The 27,995-nt window shown below is 46.0% G+C and overlaps 1 protein-coding gene across 1 annotated transcript; it reads right to left on the minus strand.

Annotated features, from left to right (window-relative positions):
- Positions 1-27,799, minus strand: LOC143981498 (uncharacterized). Its single transcript, XM_077479365.1, has 5 exons — positions 27,766-27,799; positions 12,747-13,082; positions 11,249-11,500; positions 3,236-3,463; positions 1-209 (listed from the first exon to the last, which is right to left on the minus strand). Exons 1-5 carry the CDS (start codon positions 27,797-27,799, stop codon positions 1-3), a joined length of 1,059 nt encoding a protein of 352 aa, XP_077335491.1.
- Between the last annotated feature and the right edge of the window lie 196 nt (positions 27,800-27,995).

Genomic DNA, 27,995 nt, shown 5'->3' on the forward strand with positions numbered 1-27,995 from the left:
TCATGCATGAAGATTACGGGAAGTACGTCTTGATTGTCTCATCATGGAAGATGGATTGTTCCTCCGTGTCTTATGGGTGGAGGGTCTCAGATTTCTTCTTATGCCACGTAGTAGGTACCAATGGGCGATGAAGATGGGGGGCATTGTCACAAGCAGAACCAGGAAGCCCCCAATTATAGATTTCCACAAACAGCTGAGACAAGGCTTATCTGCAAGAGAAGGAAGAGATCGGAGTGAGATATTTACAGAAGGTCATGTTTATTCAGCTTCTATCTCTGATGGGTGGAAAACGACACTCTTCAGCCAGAATACCCCAACTGCAGACTCTGACTTGTTTTGTGGGAAGCACAGCAATGTGAACCTCACATCCACTTTCCATTATAGGATGTAAACCCTCCGTATACCCAGTGAAGGTGATACACAGAGAGGAAATAAATCCTCCTACATAAGCTGTACCGGTTTACCTTCAGTCTTCTCCTCTTCTCTACATCCGTTCAAAGTCCTGAATTTACACAGGATCTCTCAGCTCTGAAAAGCAGGGGGTGGGAGCTGATTGGAGGGAAGGGACACCCTCCCCCACCCTTCACACAGAAACAGACTTGAGGCTGTCAATCAGCTGGAGCTCCCTCCTCTGTCACCATTATTTCTGCTGGTGTCAGGGACAGTGCCGGGACAAGGTCGATTGTCTCACGTGGCGGCTGAATGGAGAAATGACGTTGTAGACAACATTTCTCCATTCTGCCTAGCAACTAGTGACGCTGATCTCTGCTCAGCTCTGCTATAAATGACAATGGTCCCAAAAACGTGTCAAAAATGTCCGATGTGTCCGCCATAATGTTGCAGTCACAAAAAAAAAAAAAAAAAAAAAAAATTATCTAATCGCTGATCCCCGCCATTACTAGTAAAAAAAATAATTACCATATTTTCCGGCGTATAAGACGACCTTTTACATGTAAAAAAAATTGGCCAAAAAGCAGTGGTCGTCTTATACGCCGGGTCAGCCCCTCGGATGGCTGCTTGGTGTTCGGTAATACTGTATGTAGCTTTGGCTACATACAGTATATACTGCTGAGCCAATCCTGGTGAGCTATGTATTCAAATGAATACAAAGCCTGCTCGGATTGGAGTAACGACCTCTGCCAATCCGAGCAGGCTACTCTGTAGCCTGCTGCGATTGGCTTGGAGAGTCAGAGAGGCAAGGGCTGATGATGTTACAGCCTCTGCCAATCCAAGCAGGCTTTGTATTCATTAATAGAATACATTGCTCGCCGTGATTGGCTCCAGCAAATGCAGGAAGAAATATGAAGCCTCGAAAGCCGGGTCGTCTTATACGGTAAGTACAGTTTTAAAAGCGTTTTTTGTCCTATAAGATTAGGGGGGTCGTCTTATATGCCGGGTCGCCTTATACACCGGCAAATACGGTATTAATAAAAATGCCATAAAACTATCCCCTATTTTGATATAACTTTTGTGTAAACCAATCAATCGCTTATTGCGATTTTTTTTTACCAAAAATATGTAGAAGAATACGTATCGGCCTAAACAGGGGAAAAAAATAATAATTTTTTTATATATTTTTGGGGGATATTTATTATAACAAAAAGTAAAAAACAATCGCCCTCTTTTTGTTTATAGCGCAAAAAATAAAAACCGCAGAGGTGATTGAATACCACCAAAAGAAAGCTCTATTTGTGGGAAAAAAAGGACGTAAATTTTGTTTGGGAGCCACGTCGCACGGCCGCGCAATTGTCAGTTAAAGCGACGCAGTGCCCGAATCGCAAAAAGTGGTCTGGTCTTTGACCAGCAAAATGGTCCGGTCTGTAAGTGGTTAAAATGCATGATTTTTATAAAGATACAGTGTGTGTGTGTGCAATACATCTATGTAGAGCCTGAAAAGTCCCAGTATATTGCTAACCTATTTTATAAAACATTTTACTTTTACTTTAGTAAACCTGCACAGCAAGGGTCAGTGCAGATTTACAGCACAGCATTGCACGGTGTGGATAGCAGAACAGGTCTGTGTTTACAGGAGAAGAAAATGCGTCTGTCACTTCTTATCTTCAGTTGGCCGGAGGAGAGAGGAAAGCTCTGATGTCGGCTGAGCAGAAAGCTGTCTGCCTGCTCCACCCACCTGTACTGGAGCTCTCGCTGTCAGATCCAGCCGCCCAGCATGTCGGGCATCTGTGCCCAGGAGAGTGTCTCCGTCCTTTCTGGGGAAGCCTGCAGCAGGTATGGGCACATTCTCGGCTCTGCTTTTGGACAGAATTAGCATAACAGAGGCTGAGACAAAGCATGATGCTCCAGTATTTTGGCACCTCCTCCCACACTTCGCCCAGGGCAGTGGCCCCCGCTGGCCCCTGCCTTGTACCTGGCCCTGGTCTTGGATTGTGCTGGTACCAGACAAAGGAAGCATATACAGGGCACAGTCTCATCTTGAGTACGAGGGTCCGTCCATCCAATCTGACAGAGCGCGAGATATTTTACAAAGAAGAAGAATGGGCAGAAATGTCACTCGCTAGATGTGCAAAGCTGGTAGAGACACCCCCAAAAAAGTAGAGAAGGGGGTTCTACAAAGTATTGACTCCAGGGGGCGCCATACAAATGCACGCCACACTTTTTCAAAGATTTAATTGTAAAACATTTATAATTTTCCCTCCACTTCACAATTATGTGACACTTTACATAGTAGGTGAGGTTGAAAAAATACATCAAGTCCAACCCATGTGTGTGATTATATGTCAGTATTACATTGTATATCATGTATGTTGTGTGATTATATGTCAGTATTACAATGTATATCATGTATGTTGTGTGATTATATGTCAGTATTACATTGTATATCATGTATGTTGTGTGATTATATGTCAGTATTACATTGTATATCATGTATGTTGTGTGATTATATGTCAGTATTACATTGTATATCATGTATGTTGTGTGATTATATGTCAGTATTACATTGTATATCCTGTATGTTGTGTGATTATATGTCAGTATTACATTGTATATCATGTATGTTGTGTGATTATATGTCAGTATTACATTGTATATCCTGTATGTTGTGTGATTATATGTCAGTATTACATTGTATATCATGTATGTTGTGGTTGTTGGCTGTGTTGATTGGGAATTGAGCAATTTTCTTTTCTTCAGCCTGTAGTTGAAAGAAAACTGATATATGGATTGCCTCGGGATGGATATATAAACTCCAGAGAGGTCTCGGTCTCCCACTCACCTGCACAGGAGATGTTGATGGATCTACTTAGAGTATTGATCTGATTGGTGACATCACAGTGGAGGGTTCCGGAGACCGGAGGAGGAAGAGTTACGCGGCGGTGTGAGGAGACGGATCTTCCATCCAAACTCCAGGAATAACGAGGATCTGATCCTTTCACCGAACATTCAGCCTCTGCGCTCCCATCCGGGAGACAGGAGAAGGTCACAGTGATGTCAGAGAGGGGGACTGGAGGAACAGAATTCCAGGATATGATTGGTCAGAGTATTGACATACGTAAAAACGGAGACTTATCACAATAGCTCTATAGGAATATGAAGTCTGCCCTCTCCGTCTGACAGTTCCAGTTACCTGGTTGTCATTCTGATCCTCTGACTACCACTGACCTGAAACTCCTATATTGTTTGCGAATGCTGGCTTTGCTCTGACTTCACCTGATACATGCTTGTTCTGGATCAGAGACCTGTAATCTAGAACCTGCCATAGATAGATCAAAGTTCGTCCAGTTCTGCAGGGACCGGCCACTGCACTTGAACAGAGACCCCCCCCGTCAAAATACAATAGCACATGGGGGAGGATTCCCCCATCCCCCTCAAATATGTGGATGGGGGAGTTGGTTTATTTTTTTGTTAAAGCGGAGCTCCACCCTAAAGTGGAACTTCCACTCATTGGAACCCCCCCCCCCTCCAGTGCCACAATTGGCACCTTTCAGGGGGGGTGCAGATACCTGTATAATACAGGTATTTGCACCCACTTCCGGCATAGATAGCCGCAGATTCTGCGGGTATTTACGCCACTTCCTGCGAGGGCCCCCGATGTCTGCTGGGAAATACACGGATCCCAGAGAGAGCGGGGACCGTCCTTATTGCGCAGCGCGACTTGCGCATTGCACAGAAGGGAACCGGGAAGTGAAGCCGCAAGGCTCCACTTCCCGATTCCCATACCGAAGATGGCGGCGGCAGCACCCGAGAGATTGGCTTCGGGTGCCAACATCGCGGGCGTGCAAGTGTCCATATTTTAAAAGTCAGCAGCTGCAGTATTTGTAGCTGCTGACTTTTAAAAACAAAAAAACGTCGGAACTCCCGCTTTAAGCCTGCTAGCTGAATGAAAAAAACTGAACCATGTATGGGCAGCTTTAAGATACTGAAACTAGAGACAGCCAGGAAATTTGCCTTATCAGGAGCAGCAGTGGAAGCCCCCACATTTCTAACCCTCACCTATAGTTTTATATTTTACAAATGTAAGAAAATCTTAAGAAATGGAAGACCCCTCCTTCACCATACATGGGAGGAACATCTCCAAATCCAAGATGAGGTCATTTCCTCCTCCCAGTTATATGGGTGTATGATGGTTTCCGCATAGCTGACCAGTATGAACATTCAATCAGCACTGGTTTCCTCTGAATGACTGTATCTTCATAAACAAGTTCTATATTTCCCCATCTCTCACTGCTGGGGGAGGCTGGAAATCCACCATTGGTCTGTCCAATATGGATGTCATCTCCTTCCCCCAACCTGGAGGATAATACGAGGCCCTGGGGGGGGGGGGGGGGGGGGAGAGAAGTTGGTCCCGGGGTTCTTCAGATCACAGAGTGTTTGGGAAATGATTTCTGCAGAAAGTTTGGGGTTTTTGGTGATCCCCTTCATTGATTAACCCAACGCATTAAAGACACGAGCTTTCAAGATGACGTAATCTCTTCAGGCTTCACAGAATTCTGGAAATGGTTGAAACCCAAATATCTAAAACTCAGAGTTCCAATTACATTTTTGTGGCGCATTTAAAAAATAATGCAACTGTTTATTCTTGAGGTAAGGCTAATGTAGAATTGTTTATTATTCTAAATTTGTCATGCAATAATTAGATTTAAAAAAAAAAAAAATATATATATATATTTTTTTTTTTTTTTTGTTATTAACCCCATCGATGCCGTGTATTTCCACCCCCTTCCTGCCCAGGCTAATTTTCAGCTTTCAGAGCTGTCACACTTTGAATGACAATTGCGCGGCCATATAACACTGTACCCAAATGACATTTTTATCATTTTTTTCACACAAATAGAGATTTCTTTTGGTGGTATTTATTCACCACTAGGTTTTTAGTGTAGCACTGACCCCCAAAGGAGCTGCTGGTTTTATTAGACAATATCCCTCCTTGTATAAATGGCACAGTCAAAAAAACACAATCCTCTACCATATAAAAACTCCACACAAACAGTTCTTTTTAGTTGCGAGAGGTAACGGTAAATCCCGGACGAGCCCCCACATGTAGCACTGACCACCGAAGGAACTGCTGGTTTTATTGGGTTTACCGTTACCTCCTTGTTTGCTTCTCCGTCTTGGGGTTCCCATGGTAGATTGCCCAAAGAATGTGGAAACTGACACTGAATCTTCTTTTGGGTTATTTATTTAGAACAGAAACAGAGTCTTTCAATAAAGGGTAGAGGGTTAGGAGTGAGTTCAGGTACTTGGATTGCAAAAATGGAAGTCTTTTATAGGAAAATCAACAGAATAGAAACCGTTTCACAACTGGATTTAACTACTCCCGGATAGACCTCTTCTCACTAGGCCTAGTCTCTGCCACAGACTTGTGATGTACACTTGAGCGTTACTGAGGGACGTAGATAAATTTAAAGAGCTATTATACGATACCAGGTTCTCTCAGCCGATCCAGTGATACCGTGCCACAGCGCCTCGCTGTGTGAACCGGCCCTAAGGGATCTTTCCCAAAGGGAAACCCGCTGGATTTATTTTGATGAAGTGCCTTGCTCCTAGAGGGTTAAACATTGAGGTAGACCTCAGCTGTTTCATTAATAATTTCCGATTAAATCATTGTTCGGTTATTATTTACTCTTTAGTTATCAGGCATAAATTGCTACATAGGAGTTATATACTCATTATCAGCCATATTCAGTCTCTTCGCCCTTGTACACACGGTCAGATATTCCGACGGAAAATGTTGTTGGATAATCCGACCGTGTGTGGGCTCCATCGGACTGTTTCCGTCTGAATATCCGACCAACGACGTTTTAGAGCTTGGCTATAAAATTTTCCCACAACATTATCCGATAGGACTTTTTCTGATTCGTTTGTAAAGAATTCCGATCGGACAAAGTGCCACGCATGCTCAGGTCAAATTCCTAGACCAAAGCTATTGGCTACTAGGCTGAACGTAGTCCCGTCATAATGAAATAACGTCATCACGTTCTGAACGATCGGACACCAGTTTCGGATTTGGGCCTTCAGTCCCCTTGACACAGCTGTGATGCAATACAATATAATATATCACAATATACCTGTATTGTCCTCTCCATATCCACTGGCTCCACCTGCTGGAAGAAAACAATACTCCACAGAACGAGGTACTTAAAGCAGTAGTAAACCCGCACATTTTTTTTTTTAAACCTGCAAAGCAAAAGGCATAATGAGCTAGTATGCACCGCATACTAGCTCATTATGAAATACTTACCTTAGAACGAGGCCCCGACATCTGGCCCGATCCACGCCGAGGGAGCTGACATGCTCCCTCTGCGTTTCTTCCGGGTATCGCGGCTCCGGCGCTGTGAGTGGCTGGAGCCGCGATATCGTCACTCCCGCGCATGTGTACGGGAGATTTCATTCCGGCCGCCGCAGGCCGAGAATCCCCTTGTGTGCATGCGCTGCTGCAGTCAGCGGCGCATACCGCGGGGGATATCCCCTAAACCGCACAGGTTTAGGAGATATTTTTTTTACCTACAGGTAAGCCTTATTATAGGCTTTCCTGTAGGTAAAAGTTTAAAAATCAAGTATAAAACCACTTTAACCAAAGTATATTTTAATATATATATATATATATATATATATATATATATATATATAACGCAGAGGGAGCACAATATAAATAATTGTAAATAGGTGATTACAGCAATTGTACTGTAATCCAAAATAGATTGACAGGACAATGAACTTAGATAAAACAGTTACAAAAATGTTATAATATAGGAGCTCTCCCTACTTTTATAGCTATGCTTGAGATCTCACTCAAAGTACTCAGTCTTTATCTTCAGATCTTCGCTAGCAATGATAACTCCTTATGAATTTGTAATCCAAGGTTAAAGCAGTTAAGGTTGAATTAAGGATGATCCTAGTGTTGCTTCCGCAAATATAATACAGTGCTTGAAGTGCGATAGTAAGTAGGTCTTATGCCTGCCTAGCGTCAGTTGCTATACTCCTCCTCCATGGGACTAAGTATCCCAGCGAGGCCTGTATATAAGTCTGACTAGGTGCAATGGTTTAGAAAACGGTGGGTAGCAACCTGCTCACCAACTGCATCGGAAGCTCAGTATGGTAACTTTGGTCCGGTAGTTGCAGCTTGCTTCTATGTCAGCCGGCTCCGTCACTCCGTCCCAACAGGTGGACCTGGTCTTCCGATGCTCAAACAAGTGTCTCTGGATCCTCTTGATCTGATCTGAGTCGCTGGCACTTCAGGTCACTCACACAACCGCACATGTAATAAGTTGCTTCCTCCGCACAAGTCCTCACAGGCAGGCCATGCGTTCCCAAGAGAGCTAAAATGGCCGCTCAGGGTCCCTTTATCTCCTACCCAGCATGCAGTGCAAGAGAGGGTGTCCATGTGTAGGTCACTCAGCATCCTGGATAAAGGGTCAACTCTCCATTGTAAATAACAGTCACTTCCTGTAAATAGTTCACTGCTTGAAAACCAAAAATCATTTAAGTTCACTTTCAGTATTTGGCCGCTAGATGGCGCCAAACACTAAGCTATAGAACCGTCCATAGACTTCATTATAATTGCTAATACACATCAGAAGATAAGAATACCAGTGCTACATCTAGTACCAGCAGTTCATAATCTTTCTTTATAACTTTAGGCCAAAATGTATTCTGCTGCATTTCTTTCATGAAAATAACCCAAATCAGTGTATATTATTTAGTCTGTAGGAAAGTTACACAAACTACGGGATATATATCTGAAAACTGATCAATCCTGATGTACTGAGAGCCGATCTCATTTCTTGAGGCCCTAAAATATCAGCACAGTACAGATAAACCCCCCCACCACCAAATCACCCCTTTTTGGAATATAGACAGTCCAACGTATTTAGTAAGAGGCATGGCAAATTTTTTTGAAGTTGTAATTTTTGTCCAAATTTTTGGGAAAATGAAAAGAAAAAAATAAATAAATAAATAATTGAAAAATAAAAATTCCTCCCCCCCCCCCCCCCCCCCATTTACATACTGTCACCAGTGCAGTACAGCGCCATCATATGACTGGTGTGGCAGTGATCAGGGACACTGACAGGATGTAACAAAATAAATATTTTTTTTAAAGTGCAAAATACTCAAGCGCTGGTGTGGTCAAAAATCTAATAATCAAAAATAATAATAAAAGCTGCACCAATCTCAGTGACCTCTCACTTATACAAAAAAAATAAAAATAAAAAAAAAACGATATAAACTACTAGTACGCTAATATCAATACAAAAAAATCTCCCAATATTCTAGTGACATAAAAATCAATAATTAGTGTAGAATAATTAAGAATCAATAACCGTGTATGTAAATAAATAAAAAATATATAAATGAATTGAAAATAAATATGAATTAAAAATGTATTCTCCATAGTTAATACACTTCATATATATTTTTCATTTATTTACATACATGGTTATTGATTATTAATTAATCTACACTAATTATCGATTTTTATGGCACTAGAATATTGGCAGAATTTTTGTATTGAGTATTGATATTAAAGCACTAATAATATATAGTTTTTTGAATATTTTTTTTTTTATTAAATGTTTTAATTTTTGTACAATTATTGTGACCAGAGCAATACAGTGTTGCCATACTAACACTGTATTCAACTGGGGAAATGATCAGTTTTTTTTTTTTTTTACATATTAGCAGGGCCGTCTTTAATATTGATTGGACCCCGGGCAAAACTTTTCTTGCCCCCCTCCCTCCATACAGTTTCGCTCTCCACCTGCTCTGAGACATACAATAAATAGCAACTAGACTCAAAATCAGTTTACTGAATCAGAGGCAGCTATTGCGATTGGTTGCCAGAGGTTACAGTGTATCATTACCGCTCACTGATTGGTTGCCAGAGGTTACAGCACACATTATGGCTCACTGATTAGTTGCTAGAGGTTACAGCACACATTATGGCTCACTGATTAGTTGCTAGAGGTTACAGCACATGATTTCTACTTGTTGATTGGTTGGTAGAGATTACTGTGGATATGACCTCAGGGGGACATGATACCCCCTATTTACATATGAATGCCACTGCTATTTACATATGAATGCCAGTTATTTACATGTAAACACAGGGTCTGCAGGTGAGTCATCTGTACACAACAACAGGGCAGAGCTGGGCAGCATTAGTTGCAGCACTTCACACCGAGATATCGGGACACGGCACAGGACTAAATCCTCAATGGGCGAGAGAATTTAAACTATGATAGCTGGCAAGTATGAGGCAGCTGCTCTGTGCCCCACAACAATGATGGGGCCCAGGGCAGCTGCCCCTTTTGCCCTGCCTTAAAAACGGCCCCTGCACATTAGACAAGCAGAGCGGAAACATTTGTTAGTTTCATTTCGGATATACAGTATACGTATACGTAGCTATTTACAGTATTATGTTTTTTTATTATGGTCAGGACTGCTATGTAGGAGTTGGGTGTCCGCCTGGCCTGCGACCAAGTCTATAGTGTAAAGGGAAAAAATAAACAAAAAAAAAAAAAGGATGGCGACACTTCCAGCATAAAAAGTTCATATCTTTATTGGGAAAATAATAAAAGCCAGGAGGAGACATGTGCATACAGCTCATGGAGACGTTCCATTGGCTGAATTTGCATGTCTCCTCCTTGCTTTTATTGATTTTCTAATAAAGATATGAACTTTTTTTATACTGGAAGTGCCGCCACCTTTTTTCCCCCCTTTGCACTTATTTATGTTCTGGCCCCTCCCACCTGCTCTGTTTAACCACTTGATCTCCAGCAGGTTAACCCCCCCCCCCTCTCGATGAACAGGGTTTTTTTTTTTTTTTTTTTTTTTGCTATTCAGCACTGCTCTACTTTACATTTTTCGATCATACAACGCTGTACCCAAATGGAATTTATATAATTTTTTCCCCACAAATAGAGATTTCTTTTGGTGGTATTTGATCACCTCTGCGGTTTTTATTTCTAGCTATATTGCTAAAAAAAAAAAAAAAAAAAAAAAGGGTATGCACAATTTTTTTTTTTTTTTTTTTTTTAATAATTTATATATATATATATATATATATATATATATATATATATATATATATATATATATATATATATATATATATATACACACACACACACACACACACACACACACACACACACACACACACACACACCTTTGTTGTAAAACATATCCAAAAAAAAATAAAAAATCTAATTTCATCATAGATTTAGACCAATCTGTGTTCTGCTACAAAAATCCCCATAAGTGTATAATAATTGGTTTGTGTGAAAGTTAGAACGTCTACAAACTTTGGGATATATACTAAAATGTACACAGCTCTTACACTATACTGGTAATGGCGGTGATCAGCGACTTATAGCAGTACTGTGATAGCGTGTCGGACAATCTGACACTAACTGTACCTCGCTGGGAGGGTCACTAACCGACATCACCAGTGACACTAATACAGTGATCAGAGATAATACTGTACACTGTCACTGTACTCATGTGCTTCTTTTACTAACAGAAACAACCATAACACTGATCTGTGTACGGAGCCCTCTGTGCTGTGATTGGCTACAGGCGATTAGCAGGTCTTGGCTCTGAGTGATTGGCCAGGACTGAAGAAATCTAGAAATCCGGCTGTAGCCAGTAACAGTGCAGATCAGAAACCCAGAACAGGCTGGATGACATCTATGTACATGATCCAACCTGCTGGGGCCGCCTGACCGCAGTAAATGTATTGTGGGAGCAAGTTAAATGTTTCTGTGCCCAGCCCCCGATCTCTCCTCACCTGGACAGGTGACCCCGGCTCTGCTCTCCTCCGACCGGCTGACCCCATTCTCCACAGTACAGGTGATGTTCCAGGGCCCCGGTGACCCCACAATGGCTGTAATGTTATTGGTGGATGTGGAATATCTCTCCTGGGATCCTCCAATCACAGATAGACGGATATTCGGCTTAGTCCCCTCCTCCACCCTGCAGGAGATCTCAGCGCTGCCATTCCGGAGACATGAGACATGGAGGAGCGGAACCGATACTGGAACTGAGAGAGACAATCATTTCCATTGATCAGGTCCAATATATACACAGCATGCCCCTCCCCCACCCTTACCTATAATCAGGTGTGCAGACATCTTCCTGGAGACTGGAGGAGATAGATTGTGTCTGTGTGCACCCCTCCCCCAACACTAAATCCCCCCACTAACATGACACCCATTTTCTTCAGTCATGTGACCCCCATCAGGGTTGTCACCCCCACAACTTTTATTTACTTATTTAGAATCTACAGAAGAAGCTCATTATATTACTGACAACCTCAAATATCCTAAGAGGCGAACCTGATTGGTTGGTGTTGGCAGAAGCTCCGCCCTCCATTGGGGATCTGTCATCCCCCCATCAATGGTCACATCTACCACATGGGGACCCCGAGCAGAAGGCACAGCACAGTTCAGATCACAGCAACTTCAGGAGGGCTGAGCACTGCAGATGTGACTCCACAGGGAATGGTGAGGATGGGGCAGAAATCAGAGGACATTGTACATACGTCTCTCCCAGATCTTCTACTATATAATGTATGGATATAAAGACACGGAGCGGGGAGGACACTGCTAGGACTGGGGGTGGGGGTTGGATGGACTTACCTTCTACATGGATGGTGTATATAAAGACACGGAGCGGGGAGGACACTGCTAGGACTGGGGGTGGGGGTTGGGTGGACTTACCTTCTACATGGAGGGTGTATATAAAGACACGGAGCGGGGAGGACACTGCTAGGACTGGGGGTGGGGGTTGGATGGACTTACCTTCTACATGGACGGTGTATATAAAGACACGGAGCGGGGAGGACACTGCTAGGACTGGGGGTGGGGGTTGGGTGGACTTACCTTCTACATGGACGGTGTATATAAAGACACGGAGCGGGGAGGACACTGCTAGGACTGGGGGTGGGGGTTGGATGGACTTACCTTCTACATGGACGGTGTATATAAAGACACGGAGCGGGGAGGACACTGCTAGGACTGGGGGTGGGGGTTGGGTGGACTTACCTTCTACATGGACGGTGTATATAAAGACACGGAGCGGGGAGGACACTGCTAGGACTGGGGGTGGGGGTTGGGTGGACTTACCTTCTACATGGACGGTGTATATAAAGACACGGAGCGGGGAGGACACTGCTAGGACTGGGGGTGGGGGTTGGATGGACTTACCTTCTACATGGACGGTGTATATAAAGACACGGAGCGGGGAGGACACTGCTAGGACTGGAGGTGGGGGTTGGATGGACTTACCTTCTACATGGACGGTGTAATAATCTCTCTGTATAAGGTCTCCTGCAGAGTTCCATATATCCACACTGTATATCCCGTCATTCTCCGGAGTCACATTGGATATGATGAGACTTCCATTCTCTGATAATCTTGTATTGGGGGAGGGGACGTTGTCAGATTTCCTCAGTGTACATCCCCAGTGTTGCTGTATTGTGATGTAATAATGTCCGGTTGGGTCATTATAATCCCAATAAATCTGGTCACATCTCTCTGTATCTGTATGGTTGAGGGTGAGATGGATTCTGATGGGGATGAGAAGGTCAGATCCCGGCCGGGTGAATATTTCCGGTTCTTTTCCTGCAGACAGAATACAGATCCCAGTCAGGTCACAGTGTACTCCCCTCCCCCCTCATATAACATATATTTCTCTATAAGGCTCCCAGAAATATGAAGATTCGATCTGTTGGAGTCCTCCGGGTCTTCCTGGATTCCCTCGTTTTCTTACCATTTTGCGAAATCTCTTCTGGCCTCCCCTTTACCCTCAATAATTCTACAAATAAATGATCAATGAATAGACAAACATTACTTACAGATACCTACCTGACCCCCATCAGCCCCAGTGAGGGAGTTTGTTGGCTGTAAGAAGAATTTAGGAACAGATGATAAATAGGGAATACATTAGAGCTGTGCGATTCTGGCCAAAATGAGAATCACAATTTATTTGTTTATGTAGCACCCTGATGTTTAGGCAGGGCTGCTATCAAATTTAGTTGCCAGGCGGTCGTTGCCTTGGCCAATTATTAGGAGATTAATTGATTTCCCCCTAATTCTGGAATTGCTGCACTTATCTCTTCTGTCACTAGGTGGCACTGTAGCTGGTGACATTGGATAAGACAAGGGCATAGCAAGGACAGATTAGGAATGAATGGGGTGTCTCAACCAATGAGCAGGGGTTTTCTTGGGTCCCTTGGCCTGCTGGGAGGGCCTATTTATTTGGGTGAGGTCAGGTGATCGGGGGTTCTGTGCCACCTGGACGGCTGTCTGGGTGGACGTGTGTTATGTTGCCCCGGGCTGCTAGGCCAGAAGCCTGAGGCCTATCCCAGGGACTTCTGGCTGCTAGGCTGTCTGAGGGCCTATCCAGGAGCAGGAGAAGCAGTGAAGGGCTGGGACTGCGGGCTTGTGGTCCAACCAGAAGTTGTGGTTCCAGCGGCCAGGGAACCTGTCGTGGTCAGAGGTAGAGGGGAAGTTGTGAGTTACCGGAGACCGCGGTGAGTAATGTGAGGCCAGTACCAGAGCAGTCTTCTCACCAGCCGGGAACGGTGAAGAAGTAGGAAAACTTCAGCAAGTGCCAAGTCAGGGACCCAGCGGGAAAGCAGAGGTAACGCTTTTGGAGCATCAGCAAGTTCCAAGCCAGGGACCTAGCGTGTCAGCGGGGGTGACGCTTGAAGAGTATCTGTGAGTGCCAAGCCAGGTACCCAGCAGGGAAGCGGGGGTGACGCTTGAAGAGTATCTGTGAGTGCCAAGCTAGGGACCCAGCAGGGAAGCGGGGGTAACGCTTGAAGAGAATCTGTGAGCGCCAAGCCAGGAACCCAGCAGGGAAGCGGGGGTGACGCTTGAAGAGTATCTGTAAGCGCCAAGCCAGGGACCCAACAGGGAAGCGGGGGTGACGCTTGAAGAGTATCTGTGAGTGCCAAGCCAGGGGCCAGGGACCCAACAGGGAAGTGGGGGAGAGCTTGAAGAGTATCTGTGAGTGCCAAGCCAGGGACCCAGCAGGGAAGCGGGGGTGACGCTTGAAGAGAATCTGTGAGTGCCAAGCCAGGGACCCAGCAGGGAAGCGGGGGAGAGCTTGAAGAGTATCTGTGAGTGCCAAGCCAGGCACCCAGCAGGGAAGCGGGGGTGACGCTTGAAGAGTATCTGTGAGTGCCAAGCCAGGGACCCAGCAGGGAAGCGGGGGAGAGCTTGAAGAGTATCTGTGAGTGCCAAGCCAGGCACCCAGCAGGGAAGCGGGGGTGACGCTTGAAGAGTATCTGTGAGTGCCAAGCTAGGGACCCAGCAGGGAAGTGGGGGTGACGTTTGAGGAAGATACTGAGTGCTAAAAGTGGAAGAGCTCAGGGAGTCCAGTGGCTATTGGAGCCGAGGTCTAGTGAAAGACTTTTTGAGTTTTTGGTGAGTAAAGACCCATAGTGAGTGACTGTGGAGTGAGGAGAAATGTTGGTGTTATCAATAGTTGAATGCAACTACCGTTAGTAATTGCTACAAGGTGGTTGCCATAGGAGACAGCAGTCCTACCTATACAAAAGTGGTGTCTGGCTTTAGATCTTCACCTGTATAGCTGCCTACCTATAGAAGTCTCGAAGTATGACAAATAATCATTGCATCTACCTAAGGGTGTCCTGGCCCTAACCCTCTGTCCCACAGTTCTGTTCAAGAGACAATAATTCTCTTTGCATTCAAAAAGTGTCTGGCGCCCACCATTTCATCTTGCATTACACCCACCATGCCTTGCAACCCACTATACACAGAAGGATGTCAGCTGTCCCTAACCCTGGAGGTCACCATTGGATCAGAGACTTTGCTACACTTAGAATAAAGATCACGATTCTCTCATGATTCTTGTGGTGTTACATTATCTTTCACATTATACAAAAAAAATCGGTCTAACTTTACTGTTTTGTTTTTTATTAATTCATACAGTGTGACATAAAATATTGCAACAACCGCCATTTTATTCTTGACCTTGCCTTCCAGGATGGCTTCAGCTAAGCCTAGCTGAGACTGAGAGTGTGTGAGCTTTCTGCTGCATCTAATGTCTCTCTCCCCCCCTCTCTCTCGCTCTGGCTCCTTACTTCTGCACAGAGGCAGAGCCCCCCCCCCCCCAGCACAGGGGTCCCCTCCAGGCAACTGGACTCTGCTTCCCACATGGGCAGGCTCTAGAATATTTCTAGTCTATCTCGCCACCTTCTGGGCCATCCCCACCCAGGGATTGGAGGACACTTCATAAATATTCAGGCCTCGTCTATGCTCCTCCGCCCTCTAGATTCTAGAACCCTCCAGCAGTTCCAGAAGCCAAGGGGGAGGTAACAGAGACTTGGCCCTTGGAGCTCTGCCAGCTAACTCTAAACAGATGAACCCCTACTCCACAGAGGAGCCCACAGAGGAGCCCACAGAGGAGCCCAACTACATTTTCCTATACTGTACACAGAGCTACACATATGAAATGCAGCCAGGTCAAACAATCCCTTAAAGTGATTGTAAAGTTTCCTTTGGTAAAAATAACAAACATGTTATACTTACCTGCCTGTGTAGTGGATTTGCACAGAGCAGCCCGGATCCTCCTCTTCTCGGGTCCCTCTTGGGCATTCCTGGCCCCTCCCACCTGTGAGTGCCCGCACAGCAAGCTGCTTGCTAAGGGGGGGGGGGCGCCCAAGCCGAGCTGAGCCACAGCTCCTTGTGTCCATTCAGAAACAGAGCCGTGGCCTGGCCCTGCCCCTTTTCTGTTCTCATTGGCTGACTGACTTTGACAGCAGCGGGAGCCAATGGTGCTGTGCTGCTGTCTCAGACAACGAGGAGGGGAGTCCTGGGCAGCCGAGACACTCCTGCAACAATCGCTGGATCTAGACGGAGCTCAGGTAAATATTGGGGGGGCTGCTACACACAGAAGGCTTTTTATCTTAATGCATAGAATGCGCCTTCTGCCTTTACAATGACTTTAACCACTTCAGCCCCGGACCAATTTGCAGCCAAAGGACCAGGCCCCTTTTTACGATTCGGCGCTGCGAACTGACAATTTAACAGACAATTGCGCGGTCGTGCGACGTGGCTCCCAAACAAAATTGGCGTCCTTTTTTTCCCATAAATAGAGCTTTCTTTTGGTGGTGTTTGATCACCTGGGCGGTTTTTATTTTTAGCGCTATAAACAAAAATAGAACGACAATTTTTTTAAAAATGCATTATTTTTTACTTTTTGCTATAATAAATATCCCCAAAAAATATATATAAATTTTTTTTTTTTACTTCAGTTTAGGCCGATACGTATTCTGCATATTTTTGGTAAAAAAAAAAAAAAACGCAATTAGCGATTATTGATTGTTTTGCGCAAAAGTTATAGTGGTTTACAAAATAGGGGATAGTTTTATAACATTTTTATTAATATTTTATTTTTACTAGTAATGGCGGTGATCAGTGATTTTTATTGTGACTGTGACATTGTGGCGGACACATCAGACATTTTTGACACATTTTTGGGACCATTGTCATTTATTCAGCAATCAGTGCTATATAAATGCAGTGATTCCTGTGTAAATGACACTGGCAGTGAAGGAGTTAACCACTAGGGGGCATTGTAGGGGTTATGTATGATGTGATGTTTTTTTTATTGTAGGGGGCGTGGCCTGGCATGTGGCGTCACTGATCGTCCTTCCCTATAAAAGGGAACAGACGATCGGTGACAGTGAGGCCGCGTACACACGGGCGGACTGTTCGCCCAACTTTGTCCGCTGAACAGTGTTTCGGCAAACAGTCCGCTCGTGTGTAGGCTTTCAGCGGACAGTTTCAGCGAACAGTCCGCTGAACAAGGAAATTCCGAAAAACTGTCCGCTGAAACTTTGTTTCAGCGAACAGTCCCCTTGTGTGTAGGCTTGTTCGTCAAACTAAGTTCCGCGCATGCTCAGAAAGGATTTACACGCCGAAAGTTATAATGCAGTGTATAGGACGTCGTATTTTTCGTCCCGTCGTACGTGCCGTTCACGTCATCGCGCGCGGTTTCAGCAAACTGTTCGTTCGTCGTGTGTGGCCATGTCCGTCCATGCTAATTTTGAGCGGACTGTTTGCCGAAACTGTTGGACGGACAAAGTTGGGCGAACAGTCCCCGCGTGTGTACGCGGCCTCACAGTAGGAAGCACGGGGAGAGGTTTGTTTACACAGACCTCTCCTCGTTCTTCAACTCTGTGACCCGATCGCGGGACACCAACAGCGATCGGGTCCGCTCGTCCCGCGGCCATGGTCGCGGAGCTCAGGACCGGATCGTGAGCACGGCAGTGGCGGCGCCCTCCCGACCTACGGCTGGGCACTTAAAGAGTCATGTACAGGTACGTACTTGTGCCCAGCCATGCCATTCTGCCGACGTATATCGGCGTGAGGCGGTCCTTAACCACTTCAGCCCCGGACCATTTTGCTGGTCTAAGACCAGACCACTTTTTGCGATTCGGCACTGCGTCGCTTTAACTGACAATTGCGCGGTCGTGCGACGTGGCTCCCAAACAAAATTTACGTCCTTTTTTCCCCACAAATAGAGCTTTCTTTTGGTGGTATTTGATCACCTCTGCGGTTTTTATTTTTTGCGCTATAAACAAAAATAGAGCGACAATTTTGAAAAAAAACATAATATTTTTTACTTTTTGTTATAATAAATATCCCCCAAAAATATATAAAAAAAACATTTTTTCCCTCAGTTTAGGCCGATACGTATTCTTCTACATATTTTTGGTTTTCGCAAAAAGTTATAGCGTTTACAAAATAGGGGATAGTTTTATGGCATTTTTATTAATAATTTTTTTTTTTTACTAGTAATGGCGGTGATCAGCGATTTTTATTGTGACTGCGACATTGTGGCGGACACATCGGACATTTTTGACACATTTTTGGGACATTGTAATTTATACAGTAATCAGTGCTATATAAATGCAGTGATTCCTGTGTAAATGACACTGGCAGTGAAGGGGTTAACCAGTGGGTGGCAGTGTAGGGGTTAAGTGTTCCTAGGGGCGTGTTACTAACTGTGGGGGGCTGGGCTTTCATTTAGTGAACACTGATCTCTGCTCCAATCACATGGAGCAGAGATCAGCGTCACTAGTTGCTAGGCAGAATGGAGAAATGCTGTTTACACGGCATTTCCTCCATTCAGCCGTCCCGTGAGACAATCGCGGGTATGCCCGCGGCGATCGAGTCCGTGGGTCCCGTGACCGGACTCACGGGGGTCCCGACCAACGCGAGAGCGCGCCGCCGGCGGCGCGCTCCCGATGGCAGGGCGGCATTGAAGATTGGACGTACCTGTACGCCAATATGCCTGCCCGTGCCATTCTGTCGACGTACATTGTCGTGTGCTGATCGGGAACCGGTTAAATATGAGATTTGGGGGGTCAAAAAGAACCTCAAATCTCATATTTACACAAAAAAAAAAAAAAAAAATGTACCGTATTTATCGGCATATAACACACACGTTTTGCCCTGAAAATAGGGGGAAAATCACGGGTGCCTGTTATACGCCGATCGTGTACCTCGGAGGAGAAGGAGGGGGGCGAGCGCCGTCGGAATCACCAAGCCGGCATGTCCTGTTTACTCGGCTCTGATATCACACACACGTCCCGCCTCCGCCACCGGCATTGGACCAGTGTTCTGTCAATCACAGGAGCTGGTCCGATGGCGGAGGCGGCACTGAGAGCTGAGTACTGTAAACAGAAGATGATGGCTCAGTGATGGCGGCTTGGTGATTCCGGTGGCGCTCGTCCCTCTCCTGATTTCCTGCACTGCATGAGAGATGGTGAGGCTGCAAATGGGCATCAGGCTGCATTGGATGGGTGCAGATCAGGCTGCAGATGGGCACAGAGGCTGAATTGAGGCTGCAGATGGGCATCAGGCTGCATTGGATTGGTGCAGATCAGGCTGCAGATGGGCATCAGGCTGCATTGGATGGGTGCAGATCAAGCTGCAGATGGGCACAGAGGCTGCAGATGGGCATCAGGCTGCATTGGATGGATGCAGATCAGGCTGCAGATGGGCACAGAGGCTGAATTGAGGCTGCAGATGGGCATCAGGCTGCATTGGATGGGTGCAGATCAGGCTGCAGATGGGCACAGGGGCTGCATAGAGGCTGCAGATGGGCATCAGGCTGCATTGGACGGGTGCAGATCAGGCTGCAGATGGGCATAGAGGCTGCAGATGGGCATCAGGCTGCATTGGATGGGTGCAGATCAAGCTGCAGATGGGCACAGAGGCTGCATTGGAAGGATGCAGATCATGCTGCAGATGGGCACAGAGGCTGAATTGAGGCTGCAGATGGGCATCAGGCTGCATTGGATGGGTGCAGATCAGGCTGCAGATGGGCACAGAGGCTGCATAGAGGCTGCAGATGGGCATCAGGCTGCATTGGACGGGTGCAGCAGATGGGCACAGAGGCTGCAGATGGGCATCAGGCTACATTGGATGGGCGCAGATCAGGGTGCAGATGGGCACTAAGGTTGCATATGGGCATCAGGCTGCATTGGATGGGTGCAGATCAGGCTGAAGGTGGGCACAGAGGCTGCATTGAGGCTGCATATGGGCAACAAGCTGCATTGGATGGGCACAGATCAGGCTGAAGATGGGCACATAGAGGCTGCAGGCGGGCAATAATCAGGCTGCATTGATTGGCACTGACCATTATTTTGCTTCAAAGTGGTTTATTTTGAAGAAAACGTTTTTTCCTGAAACTTCCCTCTTAAATTGGGGTGTGTGTTATACGCCGATAAACACGGTAAATGTCATTTGAAAAAAAAATGTCTCTTTAAGAGCGTTGGGCGAAAGTGAGGTTTTGACTTGGCTTCCGCTCTGTAATGATATGGAGATGGGTGGGGGCCATCTTCCCTTCACTTCTCCATGTCAAGCCAGGGAGAGGACACAATCACCTCCGCCACTGCCGACGGCAAGCGGCGGAGGGCACTGGAGATTGGCGGGGGGGCCCGTCTCCTGCCACTGAAAAAAGTGATCTTGCTGCGAATCTGCCACAGAGACCACTTTTATCTTGAAATGGACCGCCCTCTGAAGAAGAGGGTACCAGGGTTAGGGTAGCAAGCTGCTGCCATAACAACGATATCCCTCTTCAAAATAGCGACCTAAAACTATGGCGGGCGATCCGGAAGTGCTGAACATCCAGTAGATGATGTGAGACCAGATATTATGACGTATATGTGCCACTACCCCTCGAAGGAGCTGCTGGTTAGATTTGGGCTTACCGTTACCTTCCGTTCTCCTCGTTTCACGTCTAGGGGTGTCCCATGGTAGATGGCCCAGTAACTCGAGAGACTGACAACAGATCCACTTAAAGGGATTTTATTTGCAGAACGTAGACAATGAACAGTCTCTTAAATTGGGATCAGAGGGTTGGAAAGGAAATTCAGGTACTCTTAGTGTCAAAATATTGAAGAACTTGCTTACTTTGACTGCATCCAGAGAATAGCCAATCACAGCTGGATGATCACTCAGGTTGGACAGTCCCTCTCTCACAAGGCCTAGCAGCCAACAAGGTGTTTACTTAGGAACAAGTCTCTGCCACAGACATTGTTGTAGAAAACGTAGGGAAACTAAACTTGAAGAACACTCGTAGGATACCTGGATCTTCCAGCCAGCTTGGCGATATCCATGAGACCGGATTCTCTTGGTTACTTCAGCCCTTCCAGGTTCTTACTAAGAAACCAACCCATACGTGGTCTTCTTCTGAAGAGTCCTCCCCTGGAATGCTTGAAGTCACTGGGTCTCTCCCAAACCGGAGACGGCACCCAACCACCTCAGAATCCTCCTCCTTACCTCGGGCTAGCCAGCCCCGAGACATCAAGATTGGGTGGATCCGCACCCCATGCCATAGCCTTCCCGGGGGCTGGTCAGGAGGACCAGGACCATGAAGTCAATACATCATTCTGGACCTGAACCCCGAACCACGTGACGTCCACATCTTAAATACCCTCTCCCAGAAAGCACAGTGAGAGCGCCACTCCCCCGGGGGCGGGCTCCGAGAGAGAGTAACAAACACCTAACCAGACCATAGTTCCACGCCTGCCAGAAGAGACAGTGCCCCCTGTGGCCAGGCTGAACATCTCACAGTCCAGTCAGACTGATGCTGAAGTCCAAATTTAGACAATTGTACCCAAACCAAACTGCAGTTCAGGCATAACTTTAACTTTGAAAAACGCATAGCACGTGCTCTTCAGGAGCCGCCGCTACACATATTATAAACAACTGTTTCAACAGATAGATCTATTTGAATGTTATATCGGGGTCCTATGTTTACACAAGCATCACCCACCTTCTCCCTAAGTTTCATCTAAGGGTAATACACCGCCACCACCTTACAGGCCCTCTTTAGAGGTCGGCCTGTCGGGCGCTGTACACATGTAAGTCAGTCTGATTTAGTCTATAAATAAAATACCTATCAGTCATATGTGTGCAATGAAGTATTTATAATAAGTACTTGAAGGATTTGACTTGTATACCTCTGCTCTCCCATTTTTTTATCTTTTTAGGGTCTATGGTAATACTTTTCTGGTTCTGAGGAAGCTATTGGCGAAACACGTCAACCAGTATCTATGATCTTGATTATTAACGTATATTTGAACATGTGTTCTTATTTTTAACTTTTATATGTGTAGCACTGACCCCCGAAGGAGCTGCTGGTTATTTTTGGGCTTACCGTTACCCTCCGTTCTCCTTGTCGTACGTCTAGGGGACGTCCCGTGGTAGATGGCCCAGTAACTTGAGACTGATAATAGATCCACTCGAATGGATTTTATTTGCAAAACTCAGACAAAAACTCAAACCATTGAACAGTCTTTCAACTTGGGATCAGAGGATTGGAAAGGAAGTTCAGGTCCTCTTATGTAAAAGTCCAAAAACATTAAAGAACTTGCTTACTTTGACTGCATCCAGAGAATAGCCAATCACAGCTGGATGATCACTCAGGTTGGACAGTCCTTCTCTCACAAGGCCTAGCAGCCAACAAGGTGCTTACTCAGGAACAAAGTCTTTGCCACAGACGTTGTTGTAGAACACGTAGGGAAACTAAACTTGAAACACTTGTAGGATATCTGGATCTTTCAGCCAGCTTGGCGATATCCACAAGACTGGATTCTCTCGGTTACTTCAGCCCTTCCAGTCTCTTGTTAAGAAAACCAACGCGTACGTGGTGTTCTTCTAAAGAGTCCTCCCCTGGAAGGCTTGAAGTACACTGGGTCTCTCCCGAACCGGAGACAGCACCCAACCACCTCAGAATCCTCCTTTAGTTTCCTTGCCTAGCCAGCTCCAGGACATTAAAGTCGGGTGGATCCGCACCCCAGGCCATAGCCTTCCTGGGGGCTGGTCAGGGGGACCAGGACCATGTAATCAGCACATCATACTGGACTGGAACCCCGAACCACGTGACGTCCGCATCTTATGTACCCTCTCCCAGAAGCACAGCGAGAGTGCCCCTCCCACTGGGCGAGCTCAGAGAGAGAGTAACTTAAGCACCTAACCAGACCATAGTTCCATGCCTGCCAGAAGAGACAGTGCCCCCTGTGGCCAGGCTGAACATCTCATAGTCCAGTCAGACTGATGCTGAGGCCCAATTTAGATAATTACACCCAAACCAAACTGCAGTTTAGGCAACTTTAATTTTAGAAAAACCGCATAGCGCGTGCTCTTCAGGAGCCGCCGCTACATATGTATATGGTCTGTGTTTTGTATCAATAAAACTATTAGAAAAGTATCAATTTTTGTTTGTATATCTTGTTCAGGTACCGGTATAGTCCGTCTTTTTCCCTTCCTTTTTTGTTAATGCTATATAGGACCCCCTTTAGCTTCTATCATATATTTTGGATACATTAGATTAACTTCAGTACAACCAGCCTGTCCATAAACTGATCCAAATTCATCCTTTTCCTCCCGAACTGGCCAAATTTCGATCCGTCTATGGCTGGCAACCACTTCAGCCCAGGACCATTTTGCTGGTCAAAGACCAGACCACTTTTTGCGATTCGCCACTGCGGCGCTTTAACTAACAATTGCGCGGTCATGCGACGTGACGTGTCTTTCATTTAGAGAACACTGATCTCTGCTCCAATCACATGGAGCAGAGATCAGCGTCACTAGTTGCTAGGCAGAACGGGGAGATTCTGTTTACAATGGCATTTCTCCGTTCAGCCCCCCCCAGTGAGACGATCGCGGGTATGCCTGCGGCGATCGAGGCCGCGGGACCCGCGACCGGACTCACTGGGGTCCCGACCGGCACGCTAGTGCGCCTCCGGTGGCGAGCTTGCCATTGCAGGGCGGCATTAAAGATTGGACGTACCTGTACGCCAATATGCCTGTCCATGCCATTCTGCCGACGTACATCGGCGTGTGCCCATCGAGAACTGGTTAAAAGGTCCATATAGAAAATCCATTATTCTGTGCAAAGTCCTGAAATCTCATGCAATACAATCATTATAGTGTCCTTGCTATTAAACAGAAGACACAACAGTTGCCGCTCCCCCAACAACACCCAACAACCTTCTGAGAGACGCCTTCTATTACAAGGAGTAGAAAGGAGCAGACTCAGCAGTTTTCCTATTCCTAGAAGTGGAAATAAACTATTACACCCACCAAATGAAGATATCAATGTCAATGTATTCTGACACATGAATTAGAGCTCATTCACCTGGGTAGAAAAAAATGCTACATTTAGATGTACACCTCAAAATGCAGCACTATAGTATAGTAATCAATGAGCCCATACACACAGCTACGTCTACATATGAAAATGTGCGCTGTGCTTAGTTATGAAAAGAAAAGTAGGACCCGGCTACAGATTTTATGCAGATAAATGTGTATAAAAGACACATATTGGCCTCATATTTTATGAAGGAGCTTGCAGCTTTGAAAGCAAGACTCTTTCCTGACACAAAGCACGACAGCATACACAAATGGGATAGGCTCCGCCTCTCACCCAATCAGGACTAGTTATACTATATATAAATGAGTCTCCTCCCCCCTAGGCGGCATTCACTTTTTTCCCCCTCAAATGGTTATAGCTGTGAATCAGGGAAGATTTTTATTTTTGCCCTCACCTTGCCGGATTCATCTGGCCATCCATACAGGTTCAGCCTCTTTTCTGTGGTGAAGCCCCTCCATTCGGTTGTAAAACTTCCATATGAGGGAGACCCCCCTCCCCCCCGCCAGGTCCGGATACCGGTCTCTGGATGTAGGTAAAACAGTTCTGTCTTGTGGTTGGTTGGGACTGATCCAGTCTCTCCTCCCTGGTGAGTTGTGGCCCCACACACACACACACACACATTTTGTTACCCCCCGGGGGGCCCCATAAGTTATCAGTCCGCCCCTGGGTGTAAGGTCTGCTTTTGGGTGAAATGTGTGTAATGATTGCTATGCATTAACCTACCATATTTATCAGCGTATAACACCCACCTTTTTCCCCTTAAAATCAGGGGAAAATCGCGGGTACGTGTGAGCTTCTCAGAGGCTTTCACTTTCGGCCACTCTCGAGAGCAGGCGAGTGCGCCCGAAAGCCGTTGAGAGCTACCGAGCACTGCCGAGAAACACAGGACATCCGCTCTATATCTCGGTGGCGCCTTTTTTAAACGGCAAGGCTGCAATGCAGGTCTGCCATGACACTGACAAGGCTGCAATGCAATGCTGCAAATGACACTGACAAGGCTGCAATGCAAGCCTGCAATGACACTGACGAGGCTGCAATGCAAGCCTGCAATGACACTGACGAGGCTGCAATGCAAGCCTGCAATGACACTGATGAGGCTGCAATGCAAGCCTGCAATGACACTCATAAGGCTGAAATGCAATGCTGCAAATGACACTGACAAGGCTGAAATGCAAGGCTGCAATGACACTGACAAGGCTGAAATGCAAGGCTGCAATGACACTGACAAGGCTGAAATGCAATGCTGCAAATGACACTGACAAGGCTGCAATGCAAGCCTGCAATGACACTGACAAGGCTGAAATGCAATGCTGCAAATGACACTGACAAGGCTGCAATGCAAGCCTGCAATGACACTGACAAGGCTGCAATGCAAGCCTGCAATGACACTCACAAGACTGCAATGCAAGGCTGCAAATGACACAGACAAGGCTGCAATGCAAGGCTGCAAATGACACTGACGAGGCTGCAATGCAAGCCTGCAATGACACTGACAAGGCTTCAATGCAATGCTGCAAATTACATTGACAAGGCTGCAATGCAAGCCTGCAATGACACTGGCAAGGCTGCAATGCAAAGCTGCAAATGACACTGACAAGGCTGCAATGCAATGCTGCAAATGACACTGACAAGGCTGCAATGCAAGGCTGCAAATTAAACTGACAAGGCTGCAATGCAAGGCTGCAAATTAAACTGACAAGGCTGCAATGCAAGGCTGCAAATTACACTGACAAGGCTGCAATGCAAGCCTGCAATGACACTTACAAGGCTGCAATGCAAGGCTGCAAATGACACTGACAAGGCTGCAATGCAATGCTGCAAATGACACTGACAAGGCTGCAATGCAAGGCTGCAAATTAAACTGACAAGGCTGCAATGCAAGGCTGCAAATTACACTGACAAGGCTGCAATGCAAGCCTGCAATGACACTTACAAGGCTGCAATGCAAGTCTGCAATGACACTGGCAAGGCTGCAATGCAAGGCTGCAGATGGACACTGACAAGGCTGCAGATGGACACTGACAAGGCTGCAGATGGACACTGACAAGGCTGCATTGATGGGCATTTAAATGTAATTTTTTCCTTAAGCTTCTCTCCTAAAAGTTTATTTCCTTTAAAATTCCCTCCTAAACTTGGGGTGGGTGTTATACGACGATAAATACGGTATTTGTTATGTCTAAATGCAAGCGTAAGTTATAGTGCTTTAAGTAATCGTTTTAGTACACTACTATCTGTAATTGCTTCTGTCTAAAGGTTTAACCTATGCTCACAGCATATAGATCCATTTGCTGCTTCAATGTCTGAAAATGGGTGTGTGGATGGCCACTGATATTGTATTAAGGCTATGTCCTAGCCAGTACTTCCAGGTATTTATTATGACCACAAACCCGCAGCTCATATCTTGAGCCATAAGCTTACCCAGAGACCAGCCATGATCAATAAGGTGAGGGTCAGGTAGGTATGCTATCATTAAAAAAAAAATGAATAAAATTAATGTGTGGGCAGTATGGATTGTAAAACTCTCCAGCCCTTAAATACCGGCACCACTCCCCAAAGGAAAAGTGGCAACTTGTTCTTCCAACAGTGACAGGTCTTGTTTGCCTTATTACGGGAGCCGACAATTGAAAGTGATTTTAAAAGACTTTTTTTCCTTGCGAAATGACACTTGTGTGCAGGGACAGTTCTAAGCACGGGAAACATGCGCCCCTTCACAGGCATACTATAGACACCCCCCAGGTACGAATTTTAAAGGAATATTACACTTTTATTGTTTCACTTTAATCATTATTAAAGCGGGAGTCTGCCGGGAGTCCGCCGTTTTTTTTTTTTAAAAAAGCCAGCAGCTACAAATACTGCAGCTGCTGATTTTTATAATAAGGACACTTACCCGCCCAGTGCGCCCGCGATGTCGGCACCCAAAGCTGATCTCTCGATCGTCTCTCGGGTGCTGCCGCCGCCATCTTGGGTATGGGAATCAGGAAGTGGAGCCTTGCGGCTTCATTTCCCGGTTCCCTACTGCGCATGCGCGAGTCGCGCTGCGCAATAAGGATGGTCCCCGCTGTCTCTGGGATCCGTGTGTTTCCCAGCAGGCAGCGGGGGACCTTTGGAAAGGGGCGTAGATTCTGCGGAAAGGGGCGTACCTTCTGCAGATATCTATGCCGGAAGTGGGTGCAGATACCTGTACTGTACAGGTACCTGCACCCCCCTCCCCCCTGAAAGGTGCCAATTGTGGCGCCGGAGGGGGGGAAGGGTTCCAGTGAGCGGAAGCTCCACTTTAGGGTGGACCTCCGCTTTAAAATCACTGCTCCTGAAAAAACTGCAGTTTTTAAAACTTTCTTTTGCATTGATACATGTCCCCTGGGACAGGACCCAGGTCCCCAAACACTTTTTAGTACAGTATCTTGCATATTAGCCTTTAAAATTAGCACTTTAGATTACTCCCATAGACTTGTATAGGGTGTTCCGGCTTTTCGAATTTGCCGCAAACAGCCCAAATTGTTCACTGTTCGCTGACCAGGCAATGTTCGAGTCGAACTCGAAGCTCATCCCTACCTCTAACGTATCGCCCAGGGTCCAAGAATGGGAAGGCAGATGCACTCTCACGCATGTTTCCATAAACTCCAGAGACTGTTGTCATGTTTTAATAGATATACTACTCTCAGAGCGGCGCTGCTCTACCCCTCTTTTCTCTAATAAATACATTTTTGGGTCACCAGTGTGTAAGCAAAAAATATATAATAGGTGCTACGCCTCAAAACCAATAAAGTTTCAACTTTTAGCATATCCTCCCTATCTACCACATTGGAAAACAAAAATGAATCTTATAAAGTCCC

Source organism: Lithobates pipiens, unplaced genomic scaffold (assembly GCF_037356315.1).
Source record: "Lithobates pipiens isolate NorthernLeopardFrog02 unplaced genomic scaffold, aLitPip1_a1.2 Scaffold_16, whole genome shotgun sequence".
Classification (NCBI taxonomy): domain Eukaryota; kingdom Metazoa; phylum Chordata; class Amphibia; order Anura; family Ranidae; genus Lithobates; species Lithobates pipiens.